At 42.6% G+C, this 19,195-nt stretch overlaps 1 protein-coding gene across 1 annotated transcript in view; it reads right to left on the bottom strand.

Moving 5' to 3' along the window:
- LOC146805528 (lysozyme g-like) overlaps window positions 1-19,195 on the bottom strand; it is a 70,326-nt gene that overhangs the window by 23,123 nt on the left and 28,008 nt on the right. The window contains exons 4-5 of the mRNA XM_085622790.1: window positions 9,759-9,955; window positions 3,910-4,048 (exon numbers count right to left, since the gene is read on the bottom strand). Coding sequence (XP_085478916.1) covers window positions 3,910-4,048; window positions 9,759-9,955 — 336 coding nt within the window. The remainder of the gene's footprint in view (window positions 1-3,909; window positions 4,049-9,758; window positions 9,956-19,195) is intronic.

Genomic DNA, 19,195 nt, shown 5'->3' with positions numbered 1-19,195 from the left:
TTGTTTTATTATACTTTTTTTAAATGGAGGACGCCAAGCTTGGAGCAGCATTAAGGGAATTTAAGAAAAAGGATAGGCCTAGTAGTAAATTGTAGCTGCTGCTCTTGCACAAATAACCCTTTCCTTGTTACAAAAAAAAATGTGACTGAGATGTGCAGAGGAGCAATGGAGATGTCAGGGAGGATCGAATAGTAAATTTAAAAACACAAATGCCTGAAGGGGGAAGTCCAGGCTACACAACAGAGAAACAGATAAACTGGGGTAACAGCTCAGAGTGAGGGGGGCAGGGATTGGAGTAAGCAGTAAACCTCGGGAGAGATCAAGAAAACACATGCAATCCCATCGAATCCTAAGATAAAACGAAAAATGCACTTCCCTCAATGTAAGAAGTGGAAGGATATAAGTTCACTCAATCAAAAGGATGGTAAACAAGTTATTACCCAGGGGCAGGACAAATACAAGAACAAGAGGGAAACCTCTTGAATAAGAAGCAAGCAAATGAGATTGACAAGAAAGCCATCCAATGGTAAGCACTGGACTAACCCAGAGGCCAGGTAAGTATTGTTACAGTATGTAACATTTCTTTGACAACGCAGGTGCAACCTAATAAAGGGAAGGTATTGTGGGCTGGGTCAGTGGCGTTCCCTGCCTTTGCCACCTGCCGCCACGCTGAAGAGTGGGGGGTGCTGGTGATAAATTCTGCACTTGCCGCCCCCGCAGCAAACGCATGTAAGAGCAGGGTGGCCCCCGCCGTCCCCAAAACTTATACAGTTTTTGCTACGCCACTGGGCTGGGTGTTAGATTAGCAGGATGTAGAGACGGAGAGAGAGAAAGAGAGAGAGAGAGAGAGAGAAAGTGTGTTTGTATGACTTTGGGGAAGCCGAGGCTCCCCTTGCACTCACTCCTTGTTTGAAGGCCTGGGGTAGGCTACCCAGGAGGGGCTCAAGGGACAGACGGGAACCCTTGGCTTTGCTTCCTTGACCCATCTCAACGAGCAGAGGTATACAGATACGATATGAAAATGTCCGCACATAAGAACTGTGGATCGCAAGTAAGTATTAACAGCCTCATTACAATTGCCCTGCAGATATAACTGGCACATGCATCATCCCAGACTTTTGCGATTCCTTAATTGCGATTTTTAAGGAATCGTAATTAAGGAATTGCAAAAGCCAATGCATGTAGGAATCGCTATAAAAATAGCGATTCCTACAAATTCCTTAATTGCGACTCGCAAATTGCGAGTCGCAATTAAGGAATGCCGTCCCATTCATTCCTATGGGCCTCCAGGCCCATAGGAATGAATTGGAGATTGGATGAGCAATTTGCGAGTACCAGTAGGTACTCGCAAATTGCTCATGCAATTTCAAGGTTGCAAGGGTGTCAAAATGACACCCTATTGCACCCCTGAAATTGATCAGTGCACATATGTTGCACACACACATGCTCTAAGGGCATGTGTGTGCGCAACATGAATCTTTGAAAAATGCACAAAAGTGCATTTTTCAAAGTTTCCGCAAATTACCATGAAGTTCAACTTCATGGTAATTTGCTCCCGCTATTAGCGAAATCGCTAAATTTTTTTCCTTAATGCATTGCATTTAAGGAATCTCAATTTGAGATTCCTTAAATGCAATCGCAATTTAAGGAATCGCAATTTAGGGATTCCTTAAATTTCGATTTTTACATTTGGGATGATGCATCCCAAATGCAAAAATACCGGTCGCAAGAGAATCTGCCCGTTTGCAACCGGTGTTTGCTTTGATGCATGTGCCCATAAATTCAGGTACAACCCCCGTTTGTGCCTAAATAAGTATTTCGATTTTTTCAGTAACTACTACATATCTGAAGGTTTTGCACACCAAATTGCAAACTCATAGTTTGTGAAGAGCAAACAAAAATAGTAAACATACACAAAAGTGTATGTTTACCTTTGTTAATCAGGCCCTATGTGCGCAAACTCCATTAACATATGCTATGTCTCATTAGGAACAGGTAAACTCTGAATGGTGTGGTACATGCATACCCAGACTATAATGTGGTCGGAGTTATCGGTATTTATTGTGTGCGCAATTATAACCTAGGATTGCAGAGCACTTGGAATGAGGTCATAAGTGGGCACCATATATTCTATTGCAAGGTTTTGCAAACCCACAGGCCTGTAAGGTGCTCAGAATAGTTCTCTGTTAGGAATATCTAGCTTGAAGTGAAGTCCTAAGTGCAGTGGCTAGTCAACTTAATGATTGTGTGTCTATCACCCAACCAGCAGCTTTATGTGACAGTGAGCAGGAATGGTCTCTCAACAGTACATGTGGATTCCACAAGCTGCTCTTTGATGAGTAAGTTTTACCCTTACGTACTCACACACTCTCCACACACCTATTACTAGCTATTGGCTGTGAACGAAAGCCATTGGGGTTAACTTTGTCTGGAGCTAGTGTGAAACTGACAAAGTGGGTAAAAGACTGGGTCCAATTGTGACTAGGAATTACAGAGTACATGAAAGAATACATACCTCTGTTTGGAGGTATTGCCCTTGAATATTAAAGCCAGAACATTGAGGTATACAAATATTGAGGCCAAAATATTGAATCAAAAAAATTTAAATCTGAGTAATTATAGATTTTCTATACCTAACTCCATATATATATGTACCTTGCTGAAATATATATATCTTCAAGATACGTAGAGGTGCAGTTAGGAATAACAAATCTATATTTCCTCTTTATACACTAATGATCAATTCTTTGTCCACAATATTCTTGTACCACGATATACATAGCCTTGATATTCAGCAGCAGAATCCTGCTTGGGTATCATGGTTAGTAAAGAAGACCATGCATAGAGCAATTCACCTGACACAAAGTATTTAGGTTTGTAAAATTGCTAGTAACTTCCATCTGGTTTGATTTAACAAAATCCACATATACACTGGATTTTAGTCAAGTGGTTTAATTACCGAGGTTCAATTTATCATTTGATCTAGGGAACAAATAGTCACACAAATATCATGTTACACCAGGTATGATGATGACATTGGTAGGGTGCCACTGACTTGTAAGTGCTGGGAACCCAGAGCTCACACCATGATATGTTCCTTATGACTTCAAGAACCCCAAATACATGTTCTTAGGTATTTCAAGGGCTCTGTTATACCTAATCACTCTCCTTAACATGCTATGCTTGGAAGGGTCCGCTGTCATTACCATCACAGTCTGCTGTTAGTATTCACCCTCATTGCTTATGGGATGGTAAGTAATTTGGAGGCTGTGGCTTCTCATCAAGCACCTATGGGCCCTAACCTAAGTATAATGTTTTTCCATACAGTGTTCTATTGTCCACTTCTGCTGTTTCCAAGTGCATCAAATAGCATTAACACTACCAAATTCACTGATAATCAATTTACCAACCTCAAAAGAATGGAAGGCTGAGTTCAGAGCGGGACTGGCTGTAGTGGGCATAGGGTGTTTTCACGGGAGGCAGGAAGGGTGTGGGCCTGTTTGCAACAGTGGGGGCAGCTGTTTGTTACTGAGGGCACGTTTGGCACTGCTGCTGCAATATTGGCCCCCGGTAACTAAAGCAACAGTGCTTCACACTTGCATCTCCCCAGTCACCCACACCCTCCCTCCTCCAAGGTGCGGTCCTTCAAAATTGCCAGGGCTGCTTTGGGTTTCCAGTCCGGCCCTGGCTGAGTTGGCCTTGACCGGATAAGAGTATGTGATTTGTAAATCGTAGTAGATGTCACTAGTAGCGTTAGCTCATTGACACATTTTAAAGCAAATTTTAAGAGCAGCAGTACAGGTGCAGCATTACATTCAAAAGGTGCCTCCCACCCTGTACTATGTAAGAGAGCTGTAAAATGCCCACATGCAATGAAATGTCCACTAGCGGTTTCAACATTATGCATACCTTTGAGTTGTTGCTCTGCGGTCCAACCTGGGAACTTCTTCTTGAGTTCACCGATCATATAAATTAGAATATCAGTCCCTTGCTTAAGATGTTCCTCACTGTCCCAGGCTCCAACAACTTTGTGCCATCTCTTATCAACCTAGGATATCAGACAGAAACATGAATGCTTCTGAACAAGAATAGAAAGTATGCAGCAGAAAATATTAAGCATGCTGTTTATGTACAAAGATCTTCCCTATCAATCTCTGCCAGCTCTGGGTGTACTACATACTGTCTGGTCCACTGCTTTGTATCTCAATACTCTGTGAAATTCAAAGTTTGGCTCAACATTAGGAATGTGCTCAGTTGAATAAGAGGCAGAATCAAAAACTGAAGTCTGCTATATATAACACATGTTCATTCCTTCTCTGTATTCATATCAATTCAAATGTTGTGATTAGAATCACGTTTTAAGGATACATGTGGGTAGATTGCCATAGGTGTGGGACTTAAGAACTGCAATGCTTAAACACAAGCTTTATTCAGTGCTGTGTAAAAAAGGAATATGGGAAAAAGCTAAAACAGCCACTACATGTTAGGATTTTTTGTACTAAATTAGAAAGGGTGAAAACTTGGGAATGCATATGATAAACATTTGCTTTTTGCCACAATATTTTATTGACATTGTCTACATAACTCAGAAGGGACATTGTACAAGTATGAGAGCAAAAAGCATTATTTGACTTACTGAAATGAAAAATAGTCATATTGCATTGTACTGTATTTGCATTTATATAGTAATTACTACTCCTGAAAAGGCATTGGTGCAGTTTTCAGTGTGTAACATGCTGTTCCAGGAACACAGGGTTAGTGGTTAATACAAAGTTTGTGAACTCCGTTTTCAAGTTGTGCTCTTCAGATGAAATCATCTCATGAAATAGCCTATGATTTGTGTGGTTGGAGTTAATAGGTTGTAGTCTTATATTTTCCACATATGTTCTTTCATGCATTAAAGCTACAGTATTCAGTAATTTAGATTAGTTGAATTTGGATTGGGCAAGGTTAGGATTGGCTAAATGTACAATTAAACATTTTTAGGAAGACAGGAATTTAAGATTTCATGTGAATGGGTTTATTGCATTAGGGAGTTAACAGACATTGCTAGTAGAAAAATGTGTGCTTTAGTGCCCTTGAGTTGAGAAATGTGAAGGTGTATTTGAAGGGAATTATGATTGCTATGTTTAGTGCAGGAAAGGCCACAATGGTAAAAGACATGGTATTTTGGAAATGATAATTAATAAGATAAGAGCAAGCGATAAATGTAGATCAAGCCAAAATGGCAGAAGATGTGTTGAGAGAAGTCAAAGGAGGAAGGGTAATTTTAGAGAGAGATATAAATATCAGTGTAATGCAGGGATCGACCATTTTTCCTTGTATAGTTAAACCTGTTATGTTCTCCAAATGAGTTCTTCAATGTTCTCCAAATTTAAAAGAATCTTACAGAGAGCACTGTATGGGTAAGGCGTTCGTGCTGTTATAGAGTTAGGACTGTAAAAGTAGTGTAGGGGCACTGTAGGTCAACAGAGCTGGAGTTATTTGATTAGGTTCTCTGTGTGATAAGTCTTACTTACGTTCTCTGGTAGACATGTTGGGAACGGCATGGTCTAGTCTATGTTGTGAGTTCCAGGTGATTTTCAATGGCTATTGTTTTTGCTAGGATGTAATTCCATAATTTTGACAGAGAGTAATGAGTGAGTAGAGCCATCAAAGGTTTTAGAATGCTGGAATATGTAGATGCTGAGTTAACCTGGAACGTGAGTTCCTGGTTGAATGTAGGGCAAGAAATGATGTGCTGTTCTTGGGAATGTAGGAAATTGTACAGGTGATGTGGTGGTAAACCGAATTGCTGGTATTTCTGTTATTTTGCGTTTTCGCAGATAAATCATACAAATGTTCTCTGATAATAATATAGTGAAAATATAGCTCTTGACAAGCTTTCTGAATTTCAGGTGTTTCTCTGTGGCTCTTAGCTTTGCCGGGATTGAATTTCATAATTTGGTAGCCTGTAGGGAGAAAGTAGTGTCACTGACATTTTTTCTCTTGTATGCTGGAACTAAGTTAGCCTTGAATATATGTTCCGGGGTTGGAAATATTGGTTTTTTTTCTGAAGGAATTCAGGACCTTTACCCTTTATCACCATGTACAATAGCTTGAGTGATGCACAATAGCTTTAATGAGGATCTTCTTGCGACCAGTAATCAGTGAAGATCCCTCAGAACAGGAGATCTGTAAGCTCCTATCTTTAAAGTTAGTAGAAGTCTTGCTGCTGAGTTCTGAATTATCTGGGGAATGAGAGAGAGAGCACTGGAGAGAAGGGAAGGGCAGAGTGAAAAGAGCACAGATGAGAGACAGGAAAACAGAGAGAGCAATCACGGACAAATCAATCACAGACAAATATGCACCTGGATGGACTGCAGCAAATTAAAATAAAACAAGCAATGGCAAAGCCAATAGGTTTGGCCTTTCTCCAAGATGAAGTATCGCAAAGGTCAAATAGATGCCCCTTTGTCTTAGATGCAACAGAAAATTATTTTACAAATCTGTTGTACTACAGGTTGTTACTAGTTGTCCCTGTTGAGTCAGATGCAACTGCTCGTAAAGTCTCAAGACTGCAGAACCAAAAGATGTTACTTGATGTCACGCTTGACTCAGATACAACTGCTTGAAGATGTCTTCTCTGAGCTACACTGCCTCAAGCTGTTGCTAGATAGCCCTCTTGTTCAACTACTTGAAAGGTCTTTCATGAGGCTTCAGTTCTGGAAGGCGAAAGTAGATGCCCCTCAAGTCTGATGCAACTACCTCAAGGTTAATTATCAGTCAAATACAACTGTTTGACATATCTTTCTCTAAGCTGCAGTACTAGAGTTTTACTAGAAGTCCCTCTAAAGTCATATGCAATGGCTTGAAAAGTCTGTCACAGAGCCACAGTACTTCAAGTCCTTGCTAGATGCCCCTCTAGAGTAAGAAGCAACTGCCTGAAGAGTTTTTCAAAGTGCAGTAGTACTGCATGGCCACCTCAAATATAAAAGAGAAAATGGACAATCTAGGTTTGCCTCCAGAACAAAAGAAAAATCCTTAACAGCACACAAGAAAAATCACAATAATGCCAGCCAAATCCCTACACTTATAAGAAAGGCATTTTGAAAAAACTACAATGCTGGCTAGCTAACTATACTGTGAGTATATTGTGAAAAGATATAAGTTCATAAGACATTGAAGGCCTGTTAGACACTCAAAATCAAAGTAAAAAGAGACTCCTGGATGGAACACTGAACCAGAGGTCTAGGAGCTCATCACCATGCATCCAGGGCTACTCATCATAACTGTGCCCTACATGGACCCGGTACCTTAAGGGGAAATATTTCCGATCACTATAATCTAAGAACTGTCTCTAGTGTGTACAAATGGTGATGCGCTGGCTCAACACTAACATATTTCATTGTAGGAGAGATGTAATACTGTCAAAGGGAGCCCCTCTGCATTGTCAAAGAAAAACACAAAGCTAGGTCGTAAACGATTATTATATATGATCTCCCGCCTAGCACAGCTAATGTTTATTAATAGAGTGCAAGCATCAATTAAAAATAGGTTGATACATCTATGATGTAATCACTAAGTCTGCATCTTTCAATGCATATAAACAGGGTATGCAGATTTATCAGAGCTAGAATTACATTTAGACTCTAAGCACTACCCATTTGCTAGTTATTTAACGGTGACTTAGGAGTCAGAGCCCCAATATGTTTTGATGTAAAATAATTTGAGAGCCCTGCCTTTAACAATCAGTTGTCCCATATCCATAGACAGAGTAGTGAAGCCAACATTCATATAAACAAGGTAAAGCCAAACCGACTTATATACACTTGGCTGGATAGCCTCTCAAACAAAAAATGTTTCTCTAACTAGTGTGAATTGTGTAAATCACAGAGAAAGAGTTGTTGTCCCACCTCTTTATCGAACACTACACCGCAATTAATTAACCATCCACAAACCAGTCTCTTCTTCTATTACTCGTTAAATTTATGCTTGTCTTTGGCCATGTACAGCTCCACTGCCTTTTGGCTAGGTTTGAGCTAAAGATATACCATATAGATAAATACATAGAGATAATTATCCACATTACGGTTAACATTTTTGGCATTTGTATTTTTTATCTAGTCCTAAAGAGCAGGAGACCGCTTAGCAGCATGACTGTATAGTTCCACAACACAATTAAACAGGATTGTCAGTGGTGTCCTTGCCACCTCTTCAGCAGACACAGGCGCTCTGCATATCAGCGCAGGGATCTGGTACACCTGTAGTTGCGGAACTTTACACAGGTGGGCCAGTATGCCACCCCTCCTGTGACCCAGATAAAAAGGCCTGGTCACACTAGGATAATGCCACCACCATGCCCCATGCTTGAAATCATTACAGGGACAATAGTTATCTGTCACTATGCAGAAAATGCTTGGTGCGCTGCTGCAGGTCCAGGATCAGACTCACATCAAGGGACAGGCCTAGGCCTTCACTCAGACACTAGATTAGTGTGAGGTGGGGGTCAAAAAACCCAACACACAGGATACCATAGACTTGCAGCTGGGTACTCACGGCAGCGGACACAACTGTATCGCATTCACTAGACATTCCCATCCCAGCACTGGTTCTCAATAACAACTTAGAATTCTCAAAATAACAGAGTTTCAGGTCTGGCATTCGGCCAAGAGATCAAGGTTTATCATACCATTTTGGATAGTTGTGGGCGAAGTATAATAATAGACTGTAAATTACACCATGGTAATTAAGTTATGCACTTTTGCAGGCCTTAATATTTATGTGGTCTCTATAGAATGGTTATTAGATTGTACACATACCATGTATTTCTACAGAGCATACTTGCGTCTATAGATCATGCATAGATCCAGAGTCTGATAAAGGCAAAAACACAATAAAAAGTCTATTTACTTGCTACCAAGCTGTGAGGTTACAGAGCAGTAGGGTACTCTGTTTCTCTCGGTGGCTGTTGGGTGTGGCAACCACATTTAATGTTGGGCCTGCTCCCGATTTGACTACAAACTGTACCCAGCCAGGACAAGACATGGACCAAAGAAATTAGATTGTCTGTGAAGTGAAGCATATGCAGCATATCGAGGTGGAGTAGAACCCGCCACTGCTCCTTGCATCAAAACACTTTATATGTGCGGGCACTGCTGCATGTCCTAATGTCGGCAAGCTAACTGGAACACAGGCAGGATAATTCCTAGGGGCGGCTTGCAACCCGATTCCTGGCTCAAGAACAGCTATCAGAACCAGAATCCATCTGGGACCCACTCTATTCCAGCTATTCCAGCACTAGACTTGAGGAATTTTTCATTATGCAATCAAAGATAGTTACTATTAAGGTGAGGGCAATCTTTTCTTCATAATGTATCCTGCTTTGATAGTGAATTGGAAGGGAGTTTCTCTTTTTGTGCGAAAATGCTTTGAAGAGAGATTCTACAAATCTTTTATATGTGGTCCATATGATATATCATGTTCAATTTATGACTGTTCTAATGTTGAACTTCTTATTTTGCAGAATACAGTTTTAATACACATCTTCCTTTAAATATAAAACACATCATGGTTTGGTTTGATTTCGTTTGTTTTGCAAACGCAATTCACTCATATGTATAAAACAAGGTATCATCATTTTAGATGCTCTATTTGAGAGTCTGTTACCTTCAGCATTCTTTTGTTTACTTCACATTAAAAGCTCTTGCTCAGACAATTCCACTCTGAAAACATGGCAGCCCTGAAGAGATACCATTTGAGAGTGATCACAGCAGTACCTGCATTAAGCCCCAGGCATTTCCATTGTCACCCCATCCATTGACGAGCCCAGTCCCTGCACGAGTCTCACGAGAAATGATGCCAGCAATCAAGGCTGGATCCACACATAGCTTTCGGCCAACATTGAGGATTTTGGTTTTATATTTTTCCATGTGCACCAAGTCACTGTTCGCCATTGTTTGTGAAGCCTGAACTCCTGCAGAATAAGGAAAGGCAAACTTTATAAGTCAACTTGAATACATTTGTGTACATTTTATATCACATGTTTAACTCCATTCACTGACAGTAAAAACTGATCTTGCATTTCTTGCAAGAGGTTACAATTTCCCAACTCACCACTTCAAGGACAGATGATCAACTGACCTATGAGAGAAGTTGGAAGCACAAGGCTTTAGGCAATTAGTGAATAGTAAATACCACTCTTCCAGACAAAATGCAAGACTTTTCCTCATTCATGAGGCTATTGAATAACCTAGCAATTCAGTGAATTGCATTATTATTTAGTAGATCTTGTCCTGGAATCTTGGAGCAGTAAAAATTGATCAATAGAGATGCCTAAATTGCCATAGTTTAAATTCGGAGGCAGGGGCAGACCACCTTAGATTAAAATGTCTAAGCACACCTGTTAGAACTGGGGGTCTCTAGTTGGCTGAGGTAGGTACCTTAGGCCAAGTTGGGACCCTTGCTTCCACGTCAGGGAAAGGAAGGACACCTTTTCAGATAGCCCCTGCTCACCCCCTCGGTAGCTTGGCACGAGCAACCAGGCTTATCTTCAAGGCAAGTGTGTAAAGTATTTGCAACCACGCTCTCAGTAACCCAATGATGACACCACAAATGGACTCCACACAAGTTTCATAAAAACAAGTATATATTTATATAAAAAGATATACGATGAGACCACACAATATAAATCCAACATATGCGTATTTGTAATATTCCTCCTGGCCTGTTATTAGGCCAGCCAGCACTTGTAGGTTCTGGCGATACTAATAAGCAATTCTAGATGATCCAATGCAGTCCTAATGCAATGCTGTGCAGTTCATAATGTATGAATCAGGCACTTCGCAATGTAAAAATAATGCAGTTCATTTTGCAACAATCAAGCAGTTCGTAATGCCAAAATAATGCAATGCGTAACACAACAATTAGGTAGTTCATAATGCAGAAATAATGCAATATGTAATGCAAAAATCAGGCAGTTCGTAATGCAGAAATAATGCAATGCGTAATACAACAATCAGGTAGTTCGTAATGCAGAAATAATGCAATGCGTAATACACTCCAGCACCAATCACGGTGATTTAGATGGTCTCTCCACCACTCGTACTGACTCGCGGTCAGCTTCCGCCAACATATGCCCCCAACCCGGGTATGGTGTAAACCAAAGTGCAGCTCCGCACTTCGGCCCCGGTACTGCCACTCCTCAGCAAGAACAGGCCGCGATATGACCTGAAGCCGAGGCTCGCGCTGCAAGAATGAGAGAGGCCGAGAGCATCTTTCTCCGAGCCTGCAACCTGCCCCAGGCGGTGACACGTTACCTGGGCGGTGCGACCTCGCTCTTTTCTCCTGTTGTCGCGACTTGGGCCTCCGATGCGACTTTGTGGATTCCAGGCAGTGATGATAACGAAGATCTCAGGCTGCAACAGGGCACACACACTTAGCGTCGCTGAGACTCCCTTGAGCTTCGGGTGTGCACGATCACAGGGCAATCCTTAAGAAGGTCTCAGGCTGCAAGAAGCACATGTACACAGCGTCGCTGAGACTCACTTGGACTCCGGGTGTGCAGGATAACAGGGCAATCCTCACGAAGGTCTCAAGCTGCACAAAGCACACGCACACAGCGTCTCTGAGACTGACTTGGACTCCAGGTGCACGATAACAGGACTATCCTCACGAAGGGCTCAGGCTGTACGAAGCACACAGCGTCACTGAGACTCGCTTGGACTCCAGGTGCTCGATAACAGGACAATCCTCACGAGGGGCTCAGGCTGCACGAAGCACACGCACACACCATCGCTGAGAGCCGCTTGGACTCCAAGGCCCACGATCACAGGTAAAGTCTGCGACCTACCTCATTATTATTCATAAGGTAGGTAATTTACGACCCCGTAGGAATCACAGAAAGTGTACTACACCCTTTCATGCATGCCTTTTTGTGATTCCCTCATTGGGAATCACAAAGATTTGCAATTAGGGAATCCAAAAACATTTTTTTTACATCTGGCTCTTAGGCCCTCATAACAAGTGGCTCATAAAATGACTTGGATTTTCCCCACCTTCTGAGCTACCAATTACGGGGATACTGGTATCTCTGAGGGTGGTGAACATCCAGGGCATTGCAAGTGGGACCCTTAGGGTTCACTTAGGAATTACTGGGGGGATCTGTAATTCTAGCTCAGATTGCCATAGCAATTCCCTGTGTTCCTCTTGATTTGCACACAGAAATGTTGGTTAGCTCTAACAGCTGAAAACTCTGTGAAAAACAATAGATCTCATAATTCTGATGGAGCCTGTAACTGCTGTTGTGCGCAAAATCTGAATTAAGAGGCCACTTGTAATGAGAGCCAAACTAATAATTTAGATGTCTGAGCTCCAATGAGGAAATGGTGCCGGAACAAAATCGTTAGAGTGGGGGTGTTGCCATGAATATTACATCACTTAACACAAAGGGACTGTGAAAAGTGTAGCAAATCAGCCTCTCCCATTCAGCAATAAGTCGGTAAGGCTGTGGTATGCAGGGGCGGACTGGGAACCAAAACCGGCCCTGGCAAAGTGCTCGGCTGGCCCCCGCTGCCCCCCGGGGCTTGGGGGTGCCGCCGAGCTCTTTGTCAGAGCCGGTTTTCGGCCGATATTGTTACAGAGCCGATTTTGCACCTTCATCTCAATTATGCCTTTCCTCCCTTTCCTATGATCAATCGTGTTCTTTCTCAGGTACGCCGGCAGTCGACGTCCATAGTCCTGGTAGTCCCATTCTGGCAATCTCAGATTTGGTTCCCGTCTCTGCTGGAAATGGCAGTGGATTTTCCAGTTCTTCTCCCGGAACGAGAAGACCTTCTCCTCAATCCCCTCGGCTGCCCCCACAGCCTTATCCTGAACAACTCTCTGGTCCTATCTGCCTGGAAGGTGTCCGGTCTTCCCCTGTTGACATCCTCATTTCGCAGGAATCTTCTCTCTTTATCAGCAAAGCCTGGGCCCCTGGAACCTCAAGAGCGTACAAATCCGCTTGGTCTCTTTGGGTAAGCTGGTGTCTGGAAAGGCATATCGATCCCCTTTCAGCCCCTTTGAACTTTGTAGTTAATTTTCTGGCCTCTGAAGCCAGTGCGGATAAGTCCTATAGGACCGTTAACCTGTATAGGTCAGCTATTTCCCTCAATCATTCCCCTCTCGATGGCAAACTAATAGGCTCACACCCCCTTATTTGCCGCCTGTTGAAAGGAGTTCGCTGTTCCAAACCTCCGTTGGCTAAGTATTTCAGTTTATGGGATGTTTCAGTAGTCCTTAAGTTATTTTCTGATTGGCCAGATAATGCTTCCCTTTCCCTAAAAATTTTCTCTGCCAAACTTACTATGCTGTTATGCCTTGTTTCCATCAAATGTTTCTGATGTTACGGCCTTGGACATTTCAGGCCGTCAATTCTCTCCTACAGGTGTTGTGTTCCAGATTCACAGACGAACCAAAACCAATCTGAATTCTGTGTTTTACCCCTATTTTCTCTCTCATCCCAAACTTTGTGTTGGTCAATGTTTAAAGATCTATGAACAAAGAACTGCTAATCTCAGAACGCCCTCCCATTCCCAACTTCTCATTTCCTTCCGCAAACCTCATCTCCCTGTTTCCTCGGCTACCCTTGCCCGTTGGGTTCGCTGGGTCATGTCCCTTGCAGGCATTGACGTCTCCGTTTTCGGAGCTCATTCCACCAGGGGAGCCATGGCCTCTAAGGCCTTTTGGGCAGGCTCCCGCCTCGAGGACATTCTGAGATCAGCTGACTGGTCTAATGATAATGTTTTTCGAATGTTTTATTGTAAACCTATTGACTCTGTGGCTTCTTTGGTGGTTAATATGCTTTGAACAAGCATAATAGGAGCCTCCGGTCTTGCCATAAAATGTAGATTTTCCTAGTAATTATGACGGAAAGTCTTAATTTTATTAAAGACACGGAGGCGAGTATTATCCCACCACTACACTACTAACATGTGTTCTCCCTCCCTTCAGCGAATCCGGCTTTGCCCCCTGCATCATCGTGATCGTCCAGTCAAGCATCGACAGTGGTCTTCTTCGTCACAGAGCTTCTCTTCTTCCACTCCGGAGTCACCGTCGCCGACGTCTGCGACTCTCCAGTCCTGGTCAACTTTGGTTCAAGAGGCTTGTTCATGGACCTTGGCATTTTCCTTAGTGTTGGCAATTGTTCCACTATTTTCTGACTTTATCTGACCTGCTCGTCAGCTAAAAGAGGAAGCTGCGCAGTCAGTTGTGACGTTTATTGTTAGGGATACTATGATTGGTCTTTAGGTTTTCTGTTTTCTACGTCCCCATTGGCCAGTTTGGTTCCTGAGCCCCTGGGAACTGCAGTTTCTGGTTACTTATCTTGGCTGCTATTAAATAAAAGCAAGATAAGAAAGCATAATACTCACCTCCGTTTCTTTAATAAAATTAAGACTTTGCGTCATAATTACTAGAAAAATCTACATTTTCACTGTGAATTTTAACTGCACATATGCATTGTAGTTTCTAACGACACATGCCTCTACAAGGAAGACCTGACCTAGGGGCTCCTTCCACGTAGCAGCTTGGAAAAAGAGCGCCATTTTTCCTTCGCTTCGTTGGGGCTCTAACCTGATGCCATTTTGGGTGGGTAGCAGTCCAGTTCCTCTCCTGGGTGCTATATCTTGCTCACGGTGATACGGATGCACAGCAGACTTGAAGATTGAGCAAGCCTGTGCTGCTACCAGCTTTTCTGCTTACTGTGTGTTCTTTGCCGAGGGAACTAACTGTGTGCACTACTGCATGTTGCAGGGTGCGCGGTAAGGGGTTTCTGTGCTTCACATCTGTTAACGTGTTTAAAGCTTTGACTATCAATTTTTACTGAGAATTCTAACTGCACATACTCGTAATTTCTAACTGCACATACCTCTGTTTGGAAAACCTGACCCCTGGGCTTTTTCCACGTGGTCGCTTCAGAAAGGAGCGCCATTTTTCCTTCGGTCCAGTGGGCTCTAACCTGATTCCATTTTGGGCTGGTTAGCACTTAGCAGTCCAGTTCCCCTCCTGCCGCTATATGTTGCTCATGGCGACACAGACGAGCAGTGGACTTGTAGATTGAGCAAGCCCATGCTGCTAGCTGCTTTTCTACTTATTGTGTGTTCTTTGCTGAGAGAACTATCTGTGTGCACTTTGGCATGCTGTAGGGTGAGCAATAAGGGGTCTTTGGGCTTTGCATTTGTTAATGTTTTTAACGCTTAGAGTGCCAATTTTGACAGTAAATTGTAGAAAAGATGGATTGTAGTCACGAGGTAAGTTCAAGTAGAAGTTTATTGGTAAGTTACAAGTTAGTTCAAGATGGTAGTTACAAGTTCAGGATCTCAAGATCCCAAGTAAATATGTTAAGCAGGCTAATTCAAGATCCCACCAGGAGCTGCATCTTTGCTGCTCAGCCTACTCCTCCAACTGTCATTCCTCCAGTCCCCCAGGCACACCAACATTCTACACAGTCATCACGCATTCCAACATTCCATACACACATACTCATGCATACTGGCTGAGCAGCAGGAAGTGTAAGTACAACATATCCTCTTCCCTTGAGAAATCAACGAACTAAAAAACAGAACAAGCTTTTAAGAGGGTAGCACCCATATGCAGAGGGCTTGTTGAAACATTGCAACCAAAAGAATATTTTAGGTGAAGAAAGGATGCAAGATGAGGAAGAACATTGAAGCTGCAAGAAAATAGGTACGTATTGCAAAAGAACAGAGAATGGAAAAGTGAGCGAAAGTATACAGCAAGGAAAAGAGTGCAAATGAGAAAATACGAACATAACATAGCACATCCCCTTCCCTTGGAAACATAAAGAAGAAGAATCCAGAAATTGGAATAAATGAGAAACTGCAAATATGAGATAAAGAGGGAAACATATTAGCAATTCACATGGAAATAAGATTTTCAGATGGAAAACGAGAATAGGAAGAAGGCTATCCTCTAAACCACTATATTAAATTCAATTTTAGCATGGAAATACTGTGCAAGGTTGGGAGAAGAGTTGATACCAATAAAGAATATAACCCAACTAGTCACCCACTTCAACACACCACGCACTAAAGAGGACAAAGTGTAGGACTTGGAGAATGGAGGACACCCGCGGAGTGTAAATTCCAAACCAATCACACTGTTCTACACGCCACAACCATATAAGGAACACTATGGAAAACTCAATGCATTTACTTAAATGCATACAAAATAAACAATTATAGGGTACACTGCCCATTGCGCACCAAAAAAACAGACAAAATATATATAATATATAGGGAACACGGCCCATTGCGCACCATAAATTTTAGAAAAGGATACACTGCCCATTGCGCTCCAAAATATATAATGTATGGGAAACACAGCCCAATGCGCACTAAAAATTTAAGAAAAGGGTACACTGCCCATTGCGCACTACATGTTACAATACTTGGCTAAACCACCAACTGCACAAGTATGCAGGGAAAACAAAACAAAAATATAGGTGTAAAGGAAAAGTAACCCACACCGCTAGAAATTATACGGGTAATGCAAGTGTAAAATGGGTAAACGACCCACACTACTAGGCAAACAATCTTCACAAAAATTAGGCACACATGCTGTAAAAGGTGAAATCAGTGTAAAGGGTGTGCGCACCACCCACACCGAAAGATAAAAACAAGTATATAGAGACCAGCTCTAATACACAGCTACCCTAAAGGAAACATCTAAGCATAGTGCCCTGAAGATAACTAGATCGGCCATAACATTAGCAAATAAAGCTCACACTAAATGCATACCACATATGCAACAACTCAATTAAAATATGAGTAAAGATAGAACAAAACACAGTGTAAATAACAGATTACCTGGTGTACTAAATAAGATGAAACTGAAGTACACCTCCCCTTACACACACTTGTCAAACACCTTAGAATGTCATTAAAACAAAACATAAGCCATTACAAGCAAATTAAATCGTAGTTCAAAACTCATGGCAGATGACTATCTATAAGAAAGGAAGAACAAACGCCGGTGAGCGAACTCTCTCACCCGAAAAGGCACGAACTGTCCCACGCCGATTTAAGTCCAATTCGCCTCATCTAGACATTTCCGGTGAGTAGCGTGGCTTGACTTCAAAACATCAGTGTTCACAAAAACTGTCAATATGCTGTAAAGAACGTGGACATCACAACGAGAGCACAGCGCAAGAGTGCTAACTTTGAAAGAATGCGAAGAGCTACGGAGCAAGATAATGAAGCTGACAGCAATCCAATTCCTCGGTGTTGCATGGAGTCAACGGTCAAAATAACTTTATTGACACGCAAAAGAAACGTGGTTGGCAGACATCACATTGTGCGTGAAATTGCTGGGCACGAAGGAGAGCGCCAAACAGAAAATGGAGGCACGCACCGGTGACGCCGTGCAGGATGGCTCCCGGCACCACCGTGCTGCAAAGCGTAATGCATTAGAACCTCGGAGACCAGCAAACGTCACAGAGGAAGCACAGCAGCTTCGCTGGACACAGGAACGCGGTAAGGCTGCACGCGCAATGTCCACACACAAGGCGAGCGCGCGATGTAGTGATTTAAATTGGTCGATGAACTGTCACATGTAGGGGAAAACGGCTGGGGCCCACAATGAAATTCAAAAATTGGGCTTACCTCCATCTGTCCATAACCTCATGCCTTCGGTACAGGAAGCAAAGATAAAAACAAAATAATACCGTACAGTGCAGTTGTCGCCTCACCCAAAGCACCGCACCAAGGACTCCTTACACAAAGTGCTCGCAGTGTGGATCTCGCCTCATCCAAAGCGTTGTGTTAATCACGCCTTAAATAAAGTGCTCGCTGTGCAGATCTCGCCTCACCAAAGCGTCACTTTAAACACTCCTCACAACCGTGTCTTCTGTTGATAACAGTTGATCAAAACATTGCCATACATTTTGTGCTCTTAACCACTGTCTCCGAATAATTCTGAAAGTCCAATAATGTAGCCAACATAAAAAATATGCCAGACCTTGATGTCTACTGATCAGCGATGTATCCGTTTCTTTTGAAGTATAAAGCCATAAGGAATGTGAAGCGCCCTGGGTAGGCTGTCCAGATGGTGAAGGACACTGGTGGGATTTACGAGGGCGTTCTTTTCCTTGATTTTTAAGTTTCTTTTCGTCGAGTAGTTTCTTCAATCCATACAGTTCGATAAAAATATCAGTATCTTAACCTTCAGTAGTCTTGTCACGCAGGGTTTCTTCCAGATCGTCGCCAATGTAGAAAAGATGGATTGTAGTCACGAGGTAAGTTCAAGTAGAAGTTTATTGGTAAGTTACAAGTTAGTTCAAGATGGTAGTTACAAGTTCAGGATCTCAAGATCCCAAGTAAATATGTTAAGCAGGCTAATTCAAGATCCCACCAAGAGCTGCATCTTTGCTGCTCAGCCTACTCCTCCAACTGTCATTCCTCCAGTCCCCCAGGCACACCAACATTCTACACAGTCATCACGCATTCCAACATTCCATACACACATACTCATGCATACTGGCTGAGCAGCAGGAAGTGTAAGTACAACATAAATTTTAACTGAACATACTCTTTGTAATTTTTAACTACACATACCTCTGTGAGGAAGACCCAAACTCATGGCTTCTTTCGTGTGGTAGCTTCGGAAAAGAGTGCCATTTTCCTTTGCTCTGTTGGGTCCCTAACCTGATGCCATCTTGGGTGTGTTATCAGTCTAGTTCCCCTCTCGGCCGCTATATCATGCTCACGGCGACTCTGACCGTCAGCGGACTTGTTGATTGAGCAAGCCCTTGCTGATACCCGCTTTTCTGCTTATTGTGTGTTCTTTGTTGAGGGAACTATCTGTGTGCACTACTGCGTGTTGCACAGGACGGGGATTCTGGACGTCACATTTGTTAACATTTTTAACGCTTAAACTGTCAATTTTTAGTGAATTCTAACTGCACATTCTCGCTGTCATTTCTAACTGCATATATCTCGGTGAGGAAGACCCGGCCTCGGGTCTTCTTCCCCGTGGTAGCTTTGGAACCAAGTGACATTATTCCTTCACTCTGTTGGGGCTCTAACCTGATGCCATTTTGGATGGGTTAGCAGTCCAGTTACCCTCACGGCTGCTATATCTTGCTCACGGCGATGCGGATGTGCAGCAGACTTATTCATTGAGCAAGCCTGTGCTGCTATCCTCTTTTCTGCTTCTT

The sequence above is a fragment of the Triturus cristatus genome, chromosome 8 (assembly GCF_964204655.1).
Source record: "Triturus cristatus chromosome 8, aTriCri1.1, whole genome shotgun sequence".
Classification (NCBI taxonomy): Eukaryota; Metazoa; Chordata; class Amphibia; order Caudata; family Salamandridae; genus Triturus; species Triturus cristatus.
This window is presented reverse-complemented; position numbering and strand designations above follow the sequence as displayed.